Raw genomic sequence first — 21,260 nt, forward strand, 5'->3', positions numbered from 1 at the left:
CTAAAAAAAAAAATGACTGGTTGTTCCAGAATAAGAAAAGAAAAAAAAAATAAGACAAAACCTAAATGGATATAGAAAATTTCAGGAGGTTTATGGAAAATAAATTTTATGTGTGAGGTCAAATCTGGCTAAAATTGAATAGATATATTATAAGGTTTTTTAAAAAACAAGCTTTAATAAATAGTGTACTTATGTAAAACTAAAACAATGTTCCTTCATCTGCTAAAAGGACAAAGTTTTATTAGACTCAGTCTGCTCTTGGTAAGACTCTGAAAGGTTTTTCTTTACTTTTCAAGTAGTCTGCCTAGAAAACAAAGATTCTGTTGTTTATGAAAATAATTTCCTGTGCTTCATGTTGTCTTTATCAAGACTGATTACTTAAGAAAACTGAGTCTTCTCTGTTAAAAAAGCTAGGGTTTTTTACAACTACAGTTGACCTTTGAACGACATGGATTTGAACTGCATGGGTCCACTTATACTCACATTTTTTTCAGTAGATAGGTACTACACGATTCCAGGTTGGTTGGATCCAAGGATACAGAACCTCAGATTTGGAGGGCCAACTGTAAAGTTACATGTGGATTTTTCACTGCATGGAGGGTTGTGCTTCTATGTTGTTCAAGGGTCAGTTGTATATAACTTTCTGTATTTGCCTTTGAAATCTTTTAATTGTCACTTTGGTTGAATGAATAAGTGTTGTTTCACAGTGACCTGTGATCCTATTTGATCAAGTGTCTTAAACATTTTGACCTTTTTGTTTTTTAAGTTATTTTATTTTTTAAATTTATTTACTTATTTATTTATTTTTATTTTTGGCTGCATTGGGTCTTCGTTGCTGTGCGCAGACTTTCTCTAGTTGTGGCGAGAGGGGGCTGCTCTTCATTGTGATGCTTGGGCTTCTCATTGTGGTGGCTTCTCTTGTTGCAGAGCACAGGCTCTAGGCACTCAGGCTTCAGTAGTTGTGGCACATGGGCTCAGTAGTTGTGGCTCACGGGCTCTAGAACGCAGGCTCAGTAGTTGTGGCACACAGGTTTAGTTGCTCTGCGGCATGTGGGATCCTCTCAGACCAGGGCTCGAACCTGTGTCCCCTGCATTGGCAGGTGGATTCTTAACCACTGTGCCACCGGGAAGCCCCATTTTGATATTTTTGACACACTTCCCAAAATCAAATTCTGAGTGAAGTCTTTTTGACCTCAAACTAACTTTGGGATTTTCCAGAGGGTGCCTGGAAGATTTCAAAAGTGTTGTTCTCTCTCCTTATAAAAGAGAAATGTTAATTTATTAGGTTTATTTGATATGTTAAGTTACATGGGAAACAAAAACTAATGTTTAACTTTCTTAGATTTTATTTACATGGTTGTATATTATTAATATAAGTAATTCAGAAATTATATGAAATTCCTAAAAATTTGATATGTCCTGCTGTAATGTTATCAGTCATAATTCCCGTTATTATTTTATAGTATTATACATCACAAAAATAACAATTTGCTTCTCAATTGCATCAATTTTTTGGTGAATTTTAACCATGGCTGTTTTTAAGTCTTTCGTCACTCACAGACAGTTATTTTTTATTCTCTATTCTTCTCTGAATGCACTTACAGTCAACTACAGGCAAAAATGCTTCATCTTCAAAGAGATTCATGGAAAGGACCCTGACAAGTACTCTAACCACTGGACCACCAGGGAATCCACCCCGTCTTGTTTTTGGCAACGTTGGGTGGCTTTCGGGATCTTAATTCCTCAACCAGGGATTGAACCCGGGCCCCAGCAGGGAAAGCGCCGAGTCCTAAACAAGTACTCTAAAGTATACGTTTCTGATAACTTTAAGATCGTAACACTGAACTGGGTAAGACTTTATAAAACTCTAATGAAAACTGGTTGATTCATAAAGCTGCTAACCCAAGATGAAGCAAAACAAGAATTAACAGGAGACTGAATGAACTGATGAAGATGATTATCACTTTTATGATTTAATTTAAACATTGCTGGTTCTTTCATGTTTTGTTTTCCAGATTTAAAGGACCTCTTCTCCTGTCTCTTAAGCTACCTATAACTTACAGCGATTTAATAAAGTATACTTTTGTAAACAAAGTTGAAACATTTATCTTTTTCTCCCTATCTGATCCCTCCAGAATTCAGAAGTTCTTGTTAAATATCCTTATTTTTCATGGCAACACAAGTATTTATATAAACAATAAAAATCTGTTCTCCTTGTAATAGGACACAATTAGACAAGTCCTTGACTTAGCTTCTTAGCCTAAAGAGACTTTAAAGGTCTAATATGAGATTCCTTTGCGGACTTAAAAAATTATTCACAACCTAAAAGTTGAGTTATGTTTCATTTGGCAGAAATTTTTAGGACTTAAGCCAGGGGGGCAGCCTCTCAAGTAACCCTGAGAGAACTGCTCCGAGGAGGCAAGGGGGCGGGGGTAGCCAGGTTATTTAGAAGTTCTGCAACAAAGGGCAGGTCATGGGGAACATCAAAAGATTATTGTAAATTAAAGAAAACCACATATCCCAAGTTAAGGAATTTAGCGCTTTTCTATGTATGGGAAGATGCAAGAATCTGGGCTCACTGAAATCATTCCTTTGATATTCACCTCAGCTCTCTGGGGCCAGTATCCTGTGTTTTCATATCCTGAGTTTCCTCAGGGCTCCCGTTGGAGGGCTGCAATTGCTGATGACCGTGACATCCTTTCTTTACTGATATGGCAGGAAATATTCCATTTCTCACCTTATTACCAGACAGTTTTAAAGAACTTTTTAAGGTTGACTCTATGGAGCCAATAAAGCCCTTTGGATATTATGAAAGCTGTAGCCCCGGAATGTCATATTTAAAACTATGCATATAATGACTATTCTTACTACATTTATGTTAATAATCCAACTTTAATAAGACTAGACTTATTTATTTTACAAATTAGTTTCACTGCAATTATCTTCGATTAAAATGGGATGACTATAAAAAATTTTCAGTAGAAAACTATAGTGTACCCATTATTCTAGTCCAGTTAATTGTCTTTGAGGTTTTGTTATCTACTGTCAATGAAAAAAATTAGTCAATCTAAGAAAAAAAATGGAAAATATTATTTGAGCCAAATTGATTATTATAACCCAGGAACAGCCTCTCCGAAAGCTTAACTTAATTTAGCAAAACTCCAAAGTTTCAGGTTACCAAAATCTGCAGATACTATTTTAGATGGACATTCCCCAAACATAATTATTCCTAAAGAGTTTGCCAAAAAGCTCTTCTCATTTACCTCTATTTTATTTACTTAAAAGTTTCATCATATCAAGTTATTTTCCTTGCTGACAAACTTTATAACAGGAATAATAAGATCTTATTTGATTTCTAATAAACCTAAGTATAATAAAAGTATTATGCTTAATGTTGATGGCTCTAAAGACATGTCTGCATTAATTAAAACAACAATCTTAAGCTAACTTTAATACCAGATATTAATTCAATGCTGAATATTTCCCAGATTATATGAACCTGAAATTCATTCTGGACAGCTTCCTTTATATTTCTGAGTATTTATATAAATGAAACAGGAGGGAAGGAGGCAGGGCACAACATTTGAAAGAATGACATAGCCCGAGGATATGACATAAACTGATTAGAACCAAATGGGTCCAAGATAGTGGACGAGTTGACTTCCACTAGACCTTGAGCCTCAGTATACCCTCACATGAGCAAGCTAAATGACACACCCACAGGCGCCATGACAGTTCCAAGACCTACCATAAGGATCCAAAAGTGGGTGGTGGCCCAATTCCTGGCAATCCCCACTCCTTCCTAAAGTAGCTGGCATACTCCTGCCACTCATTAGCCTATGAAATTACCCACCCCTATAAAAACTGACAACCCCATAGGCTGGTGTCACTCCCACCTTCTGAGATGGCCCACACTCTGTCTGTGGAGTATGTTTCTCTCTAAATAAATCCACTTCTTACCTATCATCACTTTGTCTCTCACTGAATTCTTTCTGTGATGAGACATCAAGAACCTGAGCTTCATTAAGTCCTGAAACCAGGTGTGTGATCTCAGTTGGAAGACCGGGTTTTGGCTGGGTTCGAGTCCTGGCACGTGGGTTCAAGTCCCAATCTGAGGTGCACGGTTTCATAAGTGCACCTTAAGCCAATTAAATAGAGCTCTTTTACAAATTAATTTTGGCAATACCACACATTTACAACACACATATATAGATACATACAAACACACAAACACAGAGACCCCATAGTTCCCATTCCAAAATTTCAGCTATGAATCAGTTAAAATAATTTTAACATAATATCCATCAGTTACAAAAGAGGTTGGATTCAAATTGTGTTTCTGGCAAATGGAACAAATCAAGGTTATCTGATTAGGTGGCTAAATCCTCTTTTTTTAAAATTTATTTTTGGCTGCGTTGGGTCCCCGCTGCTGTATGCGGGCTCCCTCCAGTTTCAGCGAGCGGGGGCTACACCTCGTTACGGTGCACGGGCTTCTCATTGTGGTGGCCTCTCCCGTTGCGGAGCACTGGCTCTAGGCATGTGGGCTTCAATAGTTGTGGCACGTGGGCTCAGTAGTTGTGGGTTGCGGGCTCTAGAGAGCAGGCTCAGTAGTTGTGGCGCACGGGCTCAGTAGTTGTGGCGCACAGGCTTAGTTACTCCACGGCATGTGGGATCCTCCTGGACCAAGGCTAGAACCCATGTCCCCTGCACTGGCGGGCAGACTCCTAACCACTGCACCACCAGGGAAGTCCACCCTTTTTACTAATATTTATAAAGACACTTAAGATTTCTATTTGTCCTTGACAAGTCAAGTTCTAAATTATCTACCCCCCACCTTTGGTTTTACCTTCCTGAAATTGCACTTTTAAAAAGATGGTAGAGGGAGGGGGAAGGGTAAGCTGGGATGAAGTGAGAGAGTGACATGGACATATATATATACACTATCAAATGTAAAATAGAGAGCTAGTGGGAAGCAGCTGCATAGCACAGGGAGATCAGCTCGGGGCTTTGTGACCGATCATCCAGAGGGGTGGGATAGGGAGGGTGGGAGGGAGATGCAAGAGGGTGGAGATATGGGGATATATGTATATGTATAACTGATTCACTTTGTTATAAAGCAGAAACTAACACACCATTGTAGAGCAATTATACTCCAATAAAGATGTTAAAAAAATAATAAAATAAAATAAAAAGATGTTCGAGGTAAGAATACCTGGAGAAGACCAGGTACAACATTTGCATCTCAAAGGCATAGGAGAAGAAAGGCAAGTTCCTCCTGGGAGGAATTTGTTCCCTTAAGGCCAGAAAATTTTTCTCAAGACTTACAAACCTTTTAAGATAAATAGGTGAGGTTTGGGGATTGGCAAAAGGCTTGGTGGGCTTTGGATTGTTTCTGGAGTCATACCGCTGGTCCTTTAAAAACTAAATTGTAAAACAAGGATGGTTGTTTTTAATTCCTCAAAGAATTGGGTGGCCATGTCAATGATATCAAAGGACTGGCACACCCATTCACCTATGTTGGAATGTTTTCCTTTCCTTCATTTAGCTTAGGGGAGCAGCCCCCACCCCCCACCCCCCACAAAAAAAGAAAAAAAATTCCTGTTACGCTCTGAATATCAGCTTTGGTCAATTTAGTCAGACTGGTGGCCTCCTCCCATCTTGGTAACCCATTTAGAAGCACTTTTGAGGATCCTTCCTGGTTTTAAGAGATTCTTTAACTATGACCCTCAGTTGGGCCTTTGAGCTGAAGAGGCTTGCCTACAGCCTCAGGTGGTCCCATTTCTAAAGGTAACCACTTAATAGTGTCTTTAGAGTGGAAAGGCAATTCGGACAGGATTACTAGAATAAGTACTCAAATAAATGAGGATAAAGGGGAGCAGTAGCTGAAGTTTTAGGTACCTTTTATATCATTAACCTTTGGTTAGCCTTCTACAACAAATCTTTCAATGAGGCTATTTTGGAATTTTGAAGGCTTTGGGGGCTTCTGCATACTAATTATTGAATAAAATAGGTACAGTAGTTTGAAATAAGATCTCTCTAAAATTTTAACAATTTATAAGACTTTCCAATTCAAAGGATCCAAGGAACCAGCTCTACAAATATTTTCCCCCGCTAACCTAATTTTAGAAAAGAGAAAAACTTACCGCTGTTGTTTCCAGTAGACCCTGCAGACAGACATCCAGAAGACTGCCAGGTTTAACTGTGCACAAAATGTTTTGGAGTGCCAAAAGAACCCAATTTTGGCCATTTCAGGGCCTGATTTCCTTTAATTCCTAATCAAGTACTTGCAAGCATACGTAAACCCAGCTGGTATTCCCATAGGTGGCTGTCTGCCCGGGAGCTGTTTGGCCTTTGAGGTAAAATTTCCCATTATTAATTTGGTAGGCTAATTCAGGTATGAGATATGATCTGAACAACTTTCTGAGGACAGTGTGGTGAATCAAATGTGTGCTGCTTCTGAGTCTAGCTCCCCAAGGAGTTACCCTTGGGTCAATTCAACTCTCTTATAGGTCTCGGTTTCCCCCTGCGACAGTCTAAAACTGCCCAAGTGCTAATGTTAGGGGAAACACGGACTGAAACCACCCATCCTGGCCAGGCAAAGACAGTAACTATTTGCACAAGTTATTTTACGACAGGTGATGCTGGTAAGGAACACAGAACTAACAAGCCACCACCAACCAGAAGAATACGGGAAAGGTCGAAAGGAGAGAGGAGACACCAGTCCACGTGTCCTAACAACCTCCCAGAAGCCTCCTCGCTGGAATCCACCTTGGCTAAGCGGTTGCACGCGCCACCAGAAAGGACCCTGAGTCAGAATGATTGGCCAGAGACAACCCGGAAACTAACCCAATTACCATAAAACCTAAGACTGCGAGCCACGTGGCAGAGCAGTCCTCCTTGGGTTCCCTTACGCTTATGCTCTCCACCCAGGTGCCTCTTCCCAATAAAGTCTCTTGCTTTGTCAGCACGTGTGTCTCCTTGGACAATTCATTTCCAAGTGTCAGACAAGAGCCCAGTCTCGGGCCCTGGAAGGGGTCCCCTTTCCTGCAACACTAAGTTATCGGCCTCTGTCTCAGCCCTCACGCCCTCCTTCCACTCCCCCCAGCCCTCCACAATGGTTGTAGTAGTAAGTCGCCTTGTTCTTTGGAGTTGAATAATTCAGTCTCTCATTTAACTAGCAAAAGTTTTATTCAGACCATATATCAACTTGTTTAAAACAAATTTAACAAAACCTCAACCATCTATGTTTCCCTGGATGTCCTGAACAGATGCCTTTAGGTCCCTGCCTAGGAAATGCACTGGTGCCCCTTATGACTTCAAGTCTTAAGTAAAACAGCTGGAATAAAATTTTCAGGACCGCCACTCAAACAGTGAGATCCAATAACAGGAGAACTCATCATAACACCTGAGGAGTACTGAGAAGCCAGTGCTGTTAGGGGAAACACTGACTGAAACCGCCCACCCTGGCCAGGCAAGCTAGTAACCACCAACATGAGTTACCTTACAACAGGAGGTCCTGGTAAGGAACTCGGAACTAATAAGCTACCACCAACCAGAAGAAGGGAAAGGTCAAAAGGAGAGAGGAGACGCCAGTCCACGTGTCCTACCACAAAATTTTATTTGAGCCAAATTGAGCATTATAACCTGGGAACAGCCTCCCAGAAAGCTCCGAGAACTGTTCCACCTGTTAGAGGTCAAAGCGTAGTTATTTAAGTTTTTGAGACAGAGGGCTGTATGTTAAATGACATATTATTGACAGTTTATGCAATCCAGATCTATGTGTAATGGGTCATCAGGGCCCCTTACAGGATTAAGAAGGAAGATTATTTCCTAAGGAGATCTCATTAATGCAGATGCACAGTACACAATAAACGGGAGGGAGGAGCCCAAATGGGCAAAGAAAAATTTTATGTTTAAATTTTTTCTCATCTTGCTATAGAATATGAATTTTATTTCATCACTACTTATAGAACTCAGAGAACTCACCACAACAGATTATATGTGGACAACGTTCATGCCTGTTGCTGTATAGAATCGCTGAGGACGTGATCAAAGATTGTCAAACTGCAAACCAGGAAAATCCATCAGATTGAAACTGCCAGCCTCATTCCATCATCTAAAGATGCTTCAGACTCAAATCTAGAAAATTTCTCAGCTGGCTTCTCTCCAAAATTGGAAACTGAATTTATAATTTGCTTGAACTATTAACTTTTATTTTTCCTTTGTTTCCATAGAAATGCCTCATTAAATTACCTGTTTGCCCACATCATCCAGAGGCCTAATTTAGATGGAAGCTCACCTAACTCTGCCTCCTGAAATAAAACATCCTCATGTTCATCCTGTCCTAAGTAATCATGAGGATATGTGTTTGCTAATACATCATGTTGTGTCTATGTAAATTACTAAAAAAAATAATGTAGATTGACTTAGAAAAGTAAAATCTGAATTTGATTATAACCTACCTAAGTTATTCAGTTGGTTAAATCTTGGCTTCTGGGAGTCTCTGCTCAGGGGAATTTTTCAATCCTTGGTTATCATTCTCCTTATAGTCATCATATTAACCTCTCTAGTGCGTTGTATTCCCTTAAGGGTTTTAAATACCTTTCGGCAGCCACTCACACATCAAATGATATCTGTCAGGATTAGACAACTTGAAGAACTCAACGATCTGACATCCCATGTCTATGATGACGATGCAACTGTTGGTAACAGTGACTACATTACACTCTGTCCTGACAACTCAACTAGCAGAAACACTGAAGATGTGATTCTTCAGCCTGGCTACGTCAACAGTGGGAACCCAGAGTAATACTATACTAGTTGGTCACACTCTCAGCCTGCTGAGAGAATGATTAAACCTTTGGCAGTTGGTTGGTGATCGATCCAACTTCCAGTCCCTCTCTCTTCCCTGGAGATCAGGGGGTGGGATTGAAAGTTCTAACCCTCTAAGCACCTGGTTAGTTCCTCTGGTAACCAGCCCCCATCGTTAGGTGTATTCCAAAAGTCACCTCATTAACATAAAAAAGATACCTTTATTGTTCTCATCACTTAGGAAATCCCAAGGGTTTTAGGAGCCCTGTGCCAGGAATGGAAGACAAAGACCAAATAAATATTTTTTATTATAAATCACAACATCACACAAGGTCATAAGGGTGGGGCCTTAAGCCGATAGGACCATGGCCTTATAAGACAAGGAAGATCTCTCTCTCTCTCTCTGTCTCTCTGCCGTGTGTGGACACAGTGAAAAGGTGGTCTAAAAGCCAGGAAGGGAGCTAGCACCAGAACCTTGAACTTGGACTTCCAGCCTCCAGAACTACAAGAAAGTAACTTTCTGTTGCTTGAGCCACCCAGCTTGTGATTCTTTGTTACGGCAGCCCAAGCTGAGTGAGACATGCTGCCATCTTCTCTCACACCTGCACTTTTCTGTTCCAAGCCATCTGGTGGAGCAATCCAACTGCTTCTAGAATTATCTAAAAGCATCACTGGTAAGAAGCTGGTGGGACCAAGGAGCACTTCCTCAGTCCAACACTAGGCCTGTTTTGACTGCTAAATGTTAAGTCCTCTCTGAGAAGCCAGTGCCCACTGAGGATGACTTGCCCATGGCCCCACGGCTCATCACTGACAAACCCAGGCTTCTGTTTGTCACTTCAATGTCCCTTCCCTGCAATGGGCCAACCACTCTTTTGAAAACGAGTCATGAAAACCTCATGATACCAATCCCTAGTAACACATATTTAAATACAGGAAAATAAATAACATAAGCATGAATATTTAAAGCCAGGGAATTTAAAATGTAATATTTGCACACTGAGATGTCTAATTTGTTTGCTATGCTGATCAGAGCAGAAAATGTTTCCATAGTTCTATTTGTATATTCATAAGTGGTAGTAGACAGAAATGAATCATCGTTTATACATTTTGGCAGTGAAAAGAAAAAGTCAACTTTATGTCAAGTAGCCTAGGGTCCCATGTTTTTCACATGTTCCTCTTTTGGCGTGGAGAAGCAATTCAGTGTGTCAACAAAAGGCAGGACTGAGCAGAGGTGCACTGATGGGAACTTCTCAAATATTCCAGAAACGTAGAGTCATGATTTTACTGTAGAGTTTCTCCCCAGAGAGCCTTTGAAGACCCCATGTACCCAGCCAGCCAGTAGTTAGCTCCGGAAACATTCTGCCTTTCAATCGACGTCATGGTTATAAGCAAACCGAGGTGTCACAGCCGTTGATAATCGTTCCAAAAGAAATAGAGCCAGAGACTAGTTAAAGGCAACTTTCCCCTGCAATAGGGGAAGGAAACTTTCCCCTGCAATAGTGGAAGGAGTTAAACTCAATTCCAAAGGCAAGGACAAGTGCGGATTTATGGCCAAGAAAGGGGGGTTGAGGCACCGTCGAATGGAAAATTACTGAGAGGAGACATCAAGGGTGAGGTATTCTTGCTAAACCTACTTAGGAGTCTTGCTGCAGGCAGGCTAGAGTGGTCAGTTCACGGGTGAGGGATGACTTAGCAGGATTCTTTGCTAAGACTGCTGAGGCAGGCTGAGGATGGGCCCCGAGTGAAACCACAGAACACGTCTCAGGGCTTGGTGGAGCTCAGTTTATGTGTTAGCATGGAAAGAATTCAGTGAGAGGCAAAGTCATAGATAAGAAGTGATTTATTTGTATAGGACGCTTGTGAAGGATACAAGCGGGCAGGCAAGAGGGCTCTGCCCTGAGAACTTAGCGGGCTACATTTTTATAATCAAAGGAAAAGTGGGGAGGGGGAGAAGACCACGTTATTCCTCATTCTTGAGTAGACCTCAAGCTTCCATAATCAGCTCCTCCTCCACATTGGGCGGGGGAGTTTTATGGTCCCTACATAGTCAAACCAGGACTGTCATGATGCTATTCGAATCAGCAGAAGGGTGGTAACATATGCTAAAATATGGTAAATCATCTCAGGTTTCAGTATAATGAGGGTCTTCTACTTTGGTATGTCACCTTTCCCCTACATTTTAGTGCACACAGAGGAGCAGGTCCTAGGGGTCTTAATTACCTAACCTCAACCAGCAGGATGCAGGCATCATTGACTTGATGTATAGTTTTGTTGTTAGTTTCATTATTAAGCAAGCCTGCTTTGTTTCAGGATTTTCTGATTGCTTTCTTGAGTGATCATTAACTTACAATGTTCTCCCAAAGCCCCCTAAATTTCCCTATCTATAATCCCTCAGTGGGATTTTTAAACTAGCTATTTGATTATCCTACTCTATCCCTATCAGAAGGATGAGACCTAGTAGAGAAGAGGGTTCAGAGGAGCCTGTCTAAAGTTCGGTCAAGGAGAGTCTTCAACTGAACCGAAGCTATCAGACAGGAGAAAATGCAGAAAAGATTGCCCTTAAATTCAGGTGGGAAATGGATGATAGGGTAGAGTATGTAAGTAGCAAACTATTTTTATAGTGGCAGGGGTCAGGGAGATGGGGCTGGGGAGGGAGGGCAGGTGTGAGGAAGCCCTCATGGGGCTGTTCTCGAGCATCAGCAGTAAGAATGCTGCCTGGCTCTGTGGAGATTATCCAGGACACATAAAGCTGATGAGCAGGTGCCAGCAATCCAGGCACTCTTTGATGCCCTGGAAGGAAGTTGGGTATGAACTGATGTTGCACAGCCCAGCTGGGCTTAGGAGTCACCTAATCTAGTTTCCAGGACTCCATTTGCGGCTGCTCCTGTGCTCAGTGGAGGAACATGTGTAGGAGACTTGGTTCCAGAAGAGGCAAGGAGAGGGTCCTGGGCTTCCTTTCACGGCACCTGCAGCCCCCTCCCACCTTAAGGACCAGCCAGTGGGATGGGGTCAGAAGCGAATGACACAAGATCACGCTTCAGGAAGGGTCCTGGGGAAGTCCCTTCCTAGACTGGTTGAGAACACCCATTAGACGCAGAACTGGAGCTGTGCCTGTGTCCTTCATGAGGAAGGCTCTTGAGAGAAGGGTCCCCTGCTTCCACACACACACACACACACACACACACACACACACACGCTCAGAGCAGCCACAGGAGAAGGGTCTCTAGGTGAGGAGGGGTGCTGGTGCACTGTTCTCCCCAGGATCTCTCTTTCCTGGAGGGCTGTCCCCACTTCACCATGGTACCTGAGTGGGCTGTTCTCCCAGAAAGGGACATCCACCCCTCCCCCAGCACTCTGAGGGCACACAGTATTTATACGAATAATTGGGAATTTCTTGGTGGGCTGGTGGCACCGTAACTAAAATGAATGTTCTCTACTTTGCTCACTGTGGTGATAAAAGAAGAAACGCCAAACATCATAAAATAGTCTTCATGATATTTAGAGTTTAGCTACATTCATCTTAGTTCTGAGTTTTAAGAAAAGTCAGGCACCTCTATATGCAAGATTTATAGTTCTCCTAGGTCCTCTCAAAAAAAAAATTTTTTTTTCTCCGATTCGCCTATAAATTCCCCTGAGTCTTCCAAGAGGACAGTGAATCAAGGTTTTGGCAGAGCGCTTCATGGAACAGCATCAGTCCTCCGGCAGAATTTCCCTAAGCCCTGGCTGGTAGCGAACAGTGTCTGCGCATTTTCGTCCCATTTCACTGGGAAGCGCGGTTGGGGGCGGGGGGCGCAGAGAACCGGGAACAGCGAGCGGCTGTTCTGCCCGCGTCTCTTCTGCCCGCGACCCCTCCTTCACCGCCGCTCATTCATTTCGCGCCGCTTCCCTTCTCTTCTCTCTCCATCGCATGCACTCTGTTTTCCTCATTCACCTTGGTTTTTCTCTTGTCCCCACGGGAATATAAACTCCGCGAGGCAGGGCGCGGGCCGGGACCCAGGGCGAGAGGAGCGCGGTCGGCGCCCAAGGGCAGGGTGGGATCCTGTCCTTACTCACATATTTGATGTTTTGTTCACCACTAACTTTTTTTTTTTTTGCATTAATTTTGAAAACTTAAAATATTGCATCAGAATACTATTTATCTTGATCACTGAGTTTTTTGGCGCTAAATCCCTTGAATTCTGCGCCCCGCGCGAGTGCCTCACCCATTGCGGGCAGGGAGTTGAAACTATTTTGCTCGCTGTTGAATCCCAGTGCCGGGCACAGTAACACTCTGGTTCCCGGAATAACACGTTTCTTGCAGGGACCCTCCCAGCCAGAGCGCAGTACTTCGGGGCAAACCCCAGGAAAGAACAGGGCCCAGGTGTCCCCAACGCCGGGTCCCTATCCCCTAAAGGTGGAACCGCTCTTACCCTCCCGCGCGCGTCGCCGGGACCCCTGGGGCAGGCGGGGAGCGACCGTGCGCGGGGTGGGGCGAGCGCCCCCGGGACCTGGGGCGAGGGTGCGACAGGCGGGGCTCGGGGGAGGGTGCGGAGGGGGAGGGCATGGGAGAGGGGGGAGAAGAGTGCGTCGCCGGGAGCGCGGAGAAGTCTTGCCGCGCACGACCGAGAGCTGCGCAGGTGGGTGGGAGGTGAAGGGGGCTGCAGAGGAGGGCGTTGGGGCGGGACGCGGGGGCAGGAGGGGCGGGGGCGGGGGCGGGGGCACCTCGGCTCCCTGGAGGCGGGTGCTGTGTGTGCCGCTGCTGCGGCCGCTGCGTCTGGGCTCGCGGCTGTCTGTGAGCGTACCCCCCTCTCCCCAGTACGGCGCCCCTACTGCAGCCGGAGGCCGAGGCTCAGGCCCGTGCTGAGGTCCGAGTGCCCGGCTGTGCGAAGGGAGCCAGCCAGTCCCTTCGGCTGGCTGCAGACGGACGGTGACCGCCACTGGCCCCAGGTGACCGTCCGCCTGCAGGTGATCAGCCAGCTGCGCTCACTGCCGCCCCTCCTCCGCCTCGTTTTCCCGCAGGTGTCCGTGCGCTCCGCCTCACCGCTCCGCGTCTCCCGGCAGGTGTCCTCCCGCCGCAGCTGTCCCGGCTCCCGGCCATGGTGGACGTGCTGGGCGGGCGGCGCCTGGTGACCTACGACGGCACGTGGGTGGAGGCCGAGGCGGCGCTGCAGAACAAGGTGCTGGCGCTCTACTTCGCCGCGGGCCGGTGCGCGCCCAGCCGCGATTTCACGCCGCTGCTCTGCGACTTCTACGCGGAGCTAGTGGACCAGGCGCGGCCGTCCGCCCCCTTCGAAGTGGTCTTCGTGTCCGCCGACGGCAGCGCGCAGGAGATGCTGGACTTCATGCGGGAGCTGCACGGCGCCTGGCTGGCGCTGCCCTTCCACGACCCCTACCGGCAGTGAGTGGGGACGGTTTGGGGGTTCTGGGAGCTGTTGGGCGCGCCCCCCAGCCCCCATCCCAATCCCTCATCCCTGTGCTTCTCCCAGCCGTCGGGAGCTCTTTGATAACCCCATCTCCACCCCAACCCGTTTGAGCCTCTCTCAGCTACATCGTAGTCTCTGCTTCGGCTTCCCAGGGAGGCTCTAGCGGTTGGCTGACAGGGAGCATCTGCATCACCGTGGGCTCTTGGTGAGCCTGGGCAGTGGCCTCCTCTAGCCTCTGACTCAGTGGGTCTGAGGCTCCGGGAATCTGAATTTATAAGGAGTTCTGGTGATGCTGATGCTGCGGTCCAGGAAGCCCGCTCTGGTAAAGCACAGCCCGGGGACGCCCCATCCTACAGCGCAGGGAAGAAACCACCCCTTATCTGGAGAGCGGAAGAGGGAGACCCAGAAAGGCCGTTCAGGTCAGAACTGGAGACCATGGGTTGACTGCTGTGGGCCAGTAGTACGGGACTGGGGACCAGGTGCTGCGGGGGAAGGGTCAGGACTCAAGGGCTGGAGGAACTTAGTGCCAGGCCACGTTGCAGTTTCATTTTTACTGGCAGTGACTGAAATTTCATTAAGGCGTCTCCTGCTCCTATAACTGTAGAAAGAAGCAGGTTCCTGGATTCTTGAGGAGACTTGTCAGAGGTGACAAAAATCCTTGCTCTCTGAAGGGATCTTGCCCCACCCTTGCTTTAGAAAAGATGTAACATGGCAGGGAACCTCACCTCTGCTGGATTTCAGAGTTTGTGAGCAAACTGGAAATTGACCCTAGTGCTCTATTGGCTGTGGTCATGAGCTCCATGGAGAGGAGGAGGGAGAAGCGGGGGGAGGAAGGGAGGGGGAGGAGGGGGGAGGGGAGGAGGAGGGGGGAGGGGAGGGGAAGGGGAGGAGGAGGGGAGGGGAGGGGAGGGGGAGGAGGAGGGGAGGGGGAGGGATGGGGCACAGACACCGATTGTCTGGCATGTTGGGGTCTCATCTGGTGTTAAGAGTCCACATGTAGGTTTATTGCTCTTCACAAAGTGCATTACACCACCGTCCCTTAACAAATATGGAGGTGAATTTCTGGGTTTTGTTTTATAGCAGCATGTGTTGCATTTCTCTGGGGATTAATATTCAGTTGTGACATTTCCTGCCCCCCACCCTAAATTAATTATTCTGAGATGGCTTTCCTTCTGGACAATTAAAAATGGAAGCTAACTTTGGAAAGTTCCCTGGAGGAGTCATTTTCCTCCAGCACATGCTTTTGGTGATGCCGAGGAAGAAGTGAGGCCCAGGCCCTCGAGGGGCGGGGGGTGCCTGCTTCCTGAGGCCTCACTCACAGCAGGATTAGGAAAGTCTTCGATGATACATCCAAATGCCCGTGATTTACTTGGCGGAAGGATTCATATACCTTCACATCTAGTGGTGGTTGTAAAATGTTTGATTTGCTTAGCGTTCAAGTTATGCACAGCTTTTGAAAGAACATACTTCGTTTTGAAAGTGACAGAGTGACAGTGTTAGTAATAAGCTCAGGCCCTGGGCAGAGCCCAGCTGTGGGACCTATTCGTGGGGTGACTGTAGGTAAGGTATTCAACCTCCGGGTATAATGATACCTCACAGGACGGATGAGGACTGCGCTGATGCAGGAATTCAGAGCGTTGTCAGCTGGTTGTGTACCAGGACTTTGCGTCTTGCCCATTTCACGGTTTTGAGGCACAGGGACTGGTGCTCCTGGCTCTGGAACCTGTCCTTTCTGCTACGGCTTCCTCTCCCAGGGGACACTGAGCCTCAGCACAACCTTGCTAGGAGTGGGGGGGTGGGGGTTGCCGTGCTCCCTCTGCTTCCCGGGTTATCTGGTCAAGGCCCATTCAGTCCACTACAGGTGCTGAGCTGTTCAGGGCGACTGCACTCGGCCAGCTCAGGCGGGCCAGCCTGATCTTGGAGGAATCTGGAGGGGGGGGGTTCTTTGGGGGGAAGTTAGCTCCTTGTGCCTCCCCCTTTCCAGACTGAACTTTGTTAATCCTGTCATTGCAATTAAGAAGTTAGGAAATGTGGTATTCTGTGGGAAATTCTTGGAGCTAGGCCCTAAATTCTGTTTATCCCAGCCTGCATTTTGGAATCAGATCATGAGCAAAAATGGAAATAGCTGCCACCAAGGAGAACTAAAGAATGTAGGAAGCCTCCAGGAGGCCTTTTCGGAAGTTCTTGATTTGTGCAGAGCATGGCATCTGCTTGGTGCTGTGAGAAGATGGGTCCAGGACCGTCATCACCAACCAGTCATGGTGAGGGACCCCAGGCTGTCTTCCCGCAGCGGCCAAAGCACATCATCTGCTGTCCACTGGATTTCTGCTGACCAGCCTGAGGCTCAGGAGGAGATAGATCACCACAGAACCCACACACACCCCCTCCCGCCTGGGGTTACCCCAGGTGTGGCTGGAGGTGCCGCTGCAGATGCACCTGCAGGAAGAGAATGCCTAGAGCCACTCACCTGTCTGTGGATCTTGGCTGTCCAGTGCAGCCGGCATACAAGACCCGGCCTAGAGAGGCAGTTGTTTACTGATGTCCCTACAGCTAGGGTGGGCTCTCAGGTCCCGCCCAGATGCCTGTGTGCAGGTGGGCAAGAGGCCTGAGAGAGGGGACAGCATCGAAGACCAGGTTCTGTCCTGCCTTCCTTCCCTTTGTTATGGGCCCAAGAGCCAAGTAACAGCTTCTGACTTTGCCAGCAGGAATTTCTGTCATTTGCTGCCTGGCATGTGAGACCCACTCAGTCCGTGTCTCGCACACTCCCCTCCAGCATTTGACCCACGATCACCTTGTTTTCTTCCCTTTCCACCTGTGTTCTGCCAGACTGGAAAACTGATGTTCCAGAGTACTCTACACACTTTTCCACCTCCACAGGTCATACACATGCTGCATCCTCCAACCCTGGAGCCCCCGCTTCTCTGCCTAGTAGCTCCTCCTTTGTCCCACTGGGGACACTGGGAGCATGTCTGGCCCCAGAGGCCTATGCCCTCTATAGCTCGAGCCAGTGCCACCCCTGTGCTAAGAGTATGTGTCTGGGGTGGGGGCATGTCTCTGTAGTCTCTAGTGTTGGACCAGACATTGTTCAGTGCTTGGCGCCTGCAGGGCACTTGTTTGATGGATGCTCGGAGCAAGTAGAGAGATTTGCTCGGTAACGGTCTGCCAGTGGCTGAGATGGAAAGAGACTGAAGACAGAAGTTGCCATGGCAACCCAGAAGCAGTTGTGCCAGGGATAAGGATGTGCTGCTTTAGGTGGAGGGAGGGAGCCAATGCTGCAACTGCACACAGAGCGAGGAGGAAATGGGCTCTCAGATTTCCCCGAAATGGTTAAAATGCTCAGAGTTATCACTTCATTCTGCCCAGCAACAAGGCTCTTTCCTTTCTGAGGTTTGGTCTATTCTCTCTGGACACAGTGCCCAGAGGAGATGGAGATGACTTCGGGGGAGGAGGGTTGTTATGTGTCTTTCCTGCATGGTTCCAAGGTTACAGCTGTCCCCAAGCAGAGGCTGCCAGGGTGGGGATTTGAGGACCCACACTGGGTGACTCTTTAAAAAGAAGCTGGAGCAATGAACTGTCTTCAAACCTCCTTCTCACTCCTCAAAGCCCCACCTGGTTCCTGATATCCCCGTGTCGTCCCTTTTTCCTTCTCAATCTTGGTAGAGCTTTGCTCTGTTTTTTAGTCTAAGAATCGGGTTTGGCTTTGTTGCTCACCCCATGTTGATTCACTTCCTTGTCCAGTGATTTCTGTCCTCAATCTTCTTTTGCCTTCTTTCTACTTTCCTTGTAATTGCTTCATCATTGTTTTTCTAGCTTCTTGAATGAAATGCAGAACTCATCTATATAGAGGCCTTTTAGTTTTGGATAAGAGTGTGTAAGACATAACTCTCTGTGTCTAATTGTATCTATAGCTTGGGACCCATAGTATATGGGCATTATGATTTCATATATAATATATGGTTATTTAATTTTTAACTGATTCCAAAAATTATTGCTTATTGGTTTCCAATTCCATTATATCATTAAGTGGTCTGTGTATCACTGATTATTTGAAATATATTAAGATCCCTTTATGACCGAGAACATGGCTGGTTTTGTCACCATTTCATAGATGTTTGAAAACAAGGCATATTTTCTCTCCATTGGGTGTAGGTACTGTGTTTTTCTTCCTGCTTGAATTAAGATTTGTCTTGGCCTTGGATACTGGAAAGAAGCAGGAAGGGCCTGATGGAGGCGTCACGGGGGAGATTTAGTAACAGGAGGGTCTCAAGTGCATTTTTCCTTCCACTCAGTTTTACAACCCTGAGGGCGACAGATGAGGGAAATCAGACTACAGTTAACGTGAGGCCCTGGCAAGCTGGCTGTGGTAACAGGACGGGGATTTTCACCCAGCTGTCCCGTCTTGAGGGTACTAATCCCTGTGAAGGTTATGGGGAGACTTGCAAAACTAAGAAGGCAGATGCTCCTTTCCTTAAATGAATACAAATAATTTTGTGAAAGGGTCACTCAAGGGGTTACATGTGACAGTAAAATGTTTCTCCCATAATGTTAATCAGTGTGTCCTTGAATCTGTAAGGCAGAAAGTCTAGTAAGCCTTTGTATTTATCTAGAACTCATGGAATTTTAACTTTTGCTATTATACGTACCCGATGTATTTAAACCTCCTGAGATGTAGGAGGGATACAAATTTATTGGGTTATATGTGGGTTTAAAATTGCACTGTGCAATTTGCCAACCACTAGCCACATGTGGCTACTTAAATTTAAAACTGACAAAAACAGGGAATTCCCTGGCAGTCTAGGGGTTATGACTCAGTGCTTTCACTTCCGTGGCCCGGGGTTCAATCCCTGGTCAGGGAACTAAGATCCCACAAGCCACTTAGGGCAGCCAATACACAAATAAATAAATAAATAAAATTAAATAAAACCCAAAATTCAGTTCCTCAGGCTCACCAGCCAGATTCCAAGTGCTCTGTAGTCACATGTGGCTGTGGCTGTGACATTGGGCAGCGCAGATGCAGAACGGTTCCATCACTGCTGACATTCCTCTGCGACAGCGCTGTCTTGGACCCCGCTAGCAGCAAGAAGAAAAGAGCCCAAAGGAATCCTCAGCCCAGTGGGAGGGCTCACCGGGCAGGCTGGGTTCTAAGGCTTTGCAGGCTCAGCTGGCGCTGGGGAGACGCTGGTCCCTGCAGACGTGCAGCAGCCTGGCCTGTCCCACGCTGACCCTCGGTCGCCCTCTTCTCTCCCACAGTGAGCTGAGGACCAGGTACCACATCGTGGCCATCCCCAGGCTTGTGATCGTGAAACCGAGCGGGGACGTCATCACTGACAAAGGGCGGAAGCAGATCCGGGAGCGGGGGCTGGCCTGCTTCCAGAACTGGGTGGAGGCAGCTGACATCTTCCAGAATTTCTCCGGTTGAGCTGGGGGGAGATCTCCGGGGACCTGGACAGGTGTGTGTCACTCCTGTTGCTGCAGCGTGAACATGACAGAGAAGAGGAGCATCCTGTTTCCTTTCTCGATGCTGGTGGTTTCTTTCAGAGCAGAAGCACTCAGCTGTGATGGAAAGAAAATATTGCTCAGGGAATGCCCTCCCTGTAGCCTTGTTTGTAGTTATTTTTATTATTCTTAGCATAGCTTTCTTCACATGAGCTTAAGTGTGTTCACACTGAGCTATTGGAAATCTAGGCAAAACATGTATTTATACAGGCTCTTCAGGTGAAATAGCATATTTATTGATATATTTTCTGGAGATGCCTTTATTTTAATGATATGCTTTCACAAGTATATTTATTACTAAAGTTTGCAGAATCTATTTGCTTTAATAAACAAACCTATTTCCACCTGGAGCCCTCTGATTTCCTTCTTTCTCCTGGCAAACCAAGTGCCCTTACGAGGAAAGTGAAGCACTCAAGAAATACCATTCTCAAACACTTGGTTCGGTTTTTCAAAGGGGATAGTTTTTATTAATTTTTTTTAATTTTTATTTTTTTACTTTATTTTATTTTTATTTTTTTTAACATCTTTATTGGAGTATAATTGCTTTACAATGGTGTGTTAGTTTCTGCTTTATAACAAAGTGAATCAGTTATACATGTACATATGTCCCCATATCTCTTCCCTCTTGCATCTCCCTCCCTCCCACCCTCACTATCCCACCCCTCTAGGTGGTCACAAAGCACCGAGCTGATCTCCCTGTGCTATGCGGCTGCTTCCCACTAGCTATCTATTTTACGTTTGGTAATGTATATATGTCCATGCCACTCTCTCACTTTGCCCCAGCTTACCCTTCCCCCTCCCCGTATCCTCAAGTCCATTCTCTAGTAGGTCTGCATCTTTATTCCTGTCTTGCCCCAGGTTCTTCTGACCATTTTTTTTCTTTTCTTTTCTTTTTTTTTTGTAGATTCCATATATATGTGTTAGCATACGGTATTTGTTTTTCTCTTTCTGACTTACTTCACTCTGTAAAACAGTCTCTAAGTCCATCCACCTCACTACAAATAACTCAGTTTCGTTCCTTTTTATGGCTGAGTAATATTCCATTGTATATATGTGCCACATCTTCTTTATCCATTCATCTGTTGATGGACACTTTTAGGTTGCTTTCATGTCCTGGCTATTGTAAATAGAGCTGCAATGAACATTTTGGTACACGACTCTTTTGATAGTTTTTAATTATGAGTCTTCTTGGGATTCTTTTCTTCTCTTTGTTTTCTTTTCTTACACTTGCTTTTAATAGCATCACAGTATCTTAGAAAGAAAAGAAAATTTCAAGGCTGCATAGTCACATCTTCAAGATCAAACCTCCACATCTTCTAAAAGATGCTGATTGATCCAGGTAAACGAAAGTTCACCCATAATCTTTTTTTTTTTAAATTTTTATTGAAAGGTAGTTGATTTACAATGTTGTGTTAGTTTCAGGTGTACAACAAAGCGATTCAGTTATACATATATATTCAATATATAACTATACATATTCTTTTTTTAACATTCTCTTCCATTATAGGTTATTACAAGAAATTGAGTAGAGTTCCCTGTGCTATACAGTAG

The 21,260-nt window shown here is 45.6% G+C and overlaps 1 protein-coding gene across 5 annotated transcripts; it reads left to right on the plus strand.

Moving 5' to 3' along the window:
* Window positions 1-13,079: 13,079 nt before the first annotated feature.
* Window positions 13,080-20,059, plus strand: NXNL2 (nucleoredoxin like 2). 5 transcript variants are annotated; one of them, XM_057548852.1, is made up of 4 exons: window positions 13,080-13,204; window positions 13,810-14,188; window positions 14,492-14,632; window positions 19,464-20,059. In XM_057548852.1, exons 2-4 carry the CDS (start codon window positions 13,887-13,889, stop codon window positions 19,630-19,632), a joined length of 612 nt encoding a protein of 203 aa, XP_057404835.1. In that variant the 5' UTR covers window positions 13,080-13,204; window positions 13,810-13,886; the 3' UTR covers window positions 19,633-20,059. The 5 variants fall into 5 exon arrangements, with proteins under 5 accessions (XP_057404835.1, XP_057404836.1, XP_057404833.1 ...); XM_057548853.1 differs by having other exon boundaries at window positions 13,096-13,204; window positions 13,852-14,188; XM_057548850.1 differs by lacking the exon at window positions 13,080-13,204 and adding an exon at window positions 13,347-13,427.
* Window positions 20,060-21,260: the final 1,201 nt, after the last annotated feature.

This window comes from Balaenoptera acutorostrata, chromosome 6 (assembly GCF_949987535.1).
Source record: "Balaenoptera acutorostrata chromosome 6, mBalAcu1.1, whole genome shotgun sequence".
Classification (NCBI taxonomy): domain Eukaryota; kingdom Metazoa; phylum Chordata; class Mammalia; order Artiodactyla; family Balaenopteridae; genus Balaenoptera; species Balaenoptera acutorostrata.

Bases quoted from the DNA above. Each gene is read 5' to 3' on its own strand.
- NXNL2 (XM_057548852.1), top strand. From the start codon at position 13,887: ATGGTGGACGTGCTGGGCGGGCGGCGCCTGGTGACCTACGACGGCACG. The intron at 14,189-14,491 runs GTGAGTGGGGAC...TGAATTTATAAG, and splicing joins TTCCACGACCCCTACCGGCA to GAGTTCTGGTGATGCTGATG. The intron at 14,633-19,463 runs GTCAGAACTGGA...TCTCTCCCACAG, and splicing joins GACCCAGAAAGGCCGTTCAG to TGAGCTGAGGACCAGGTACC.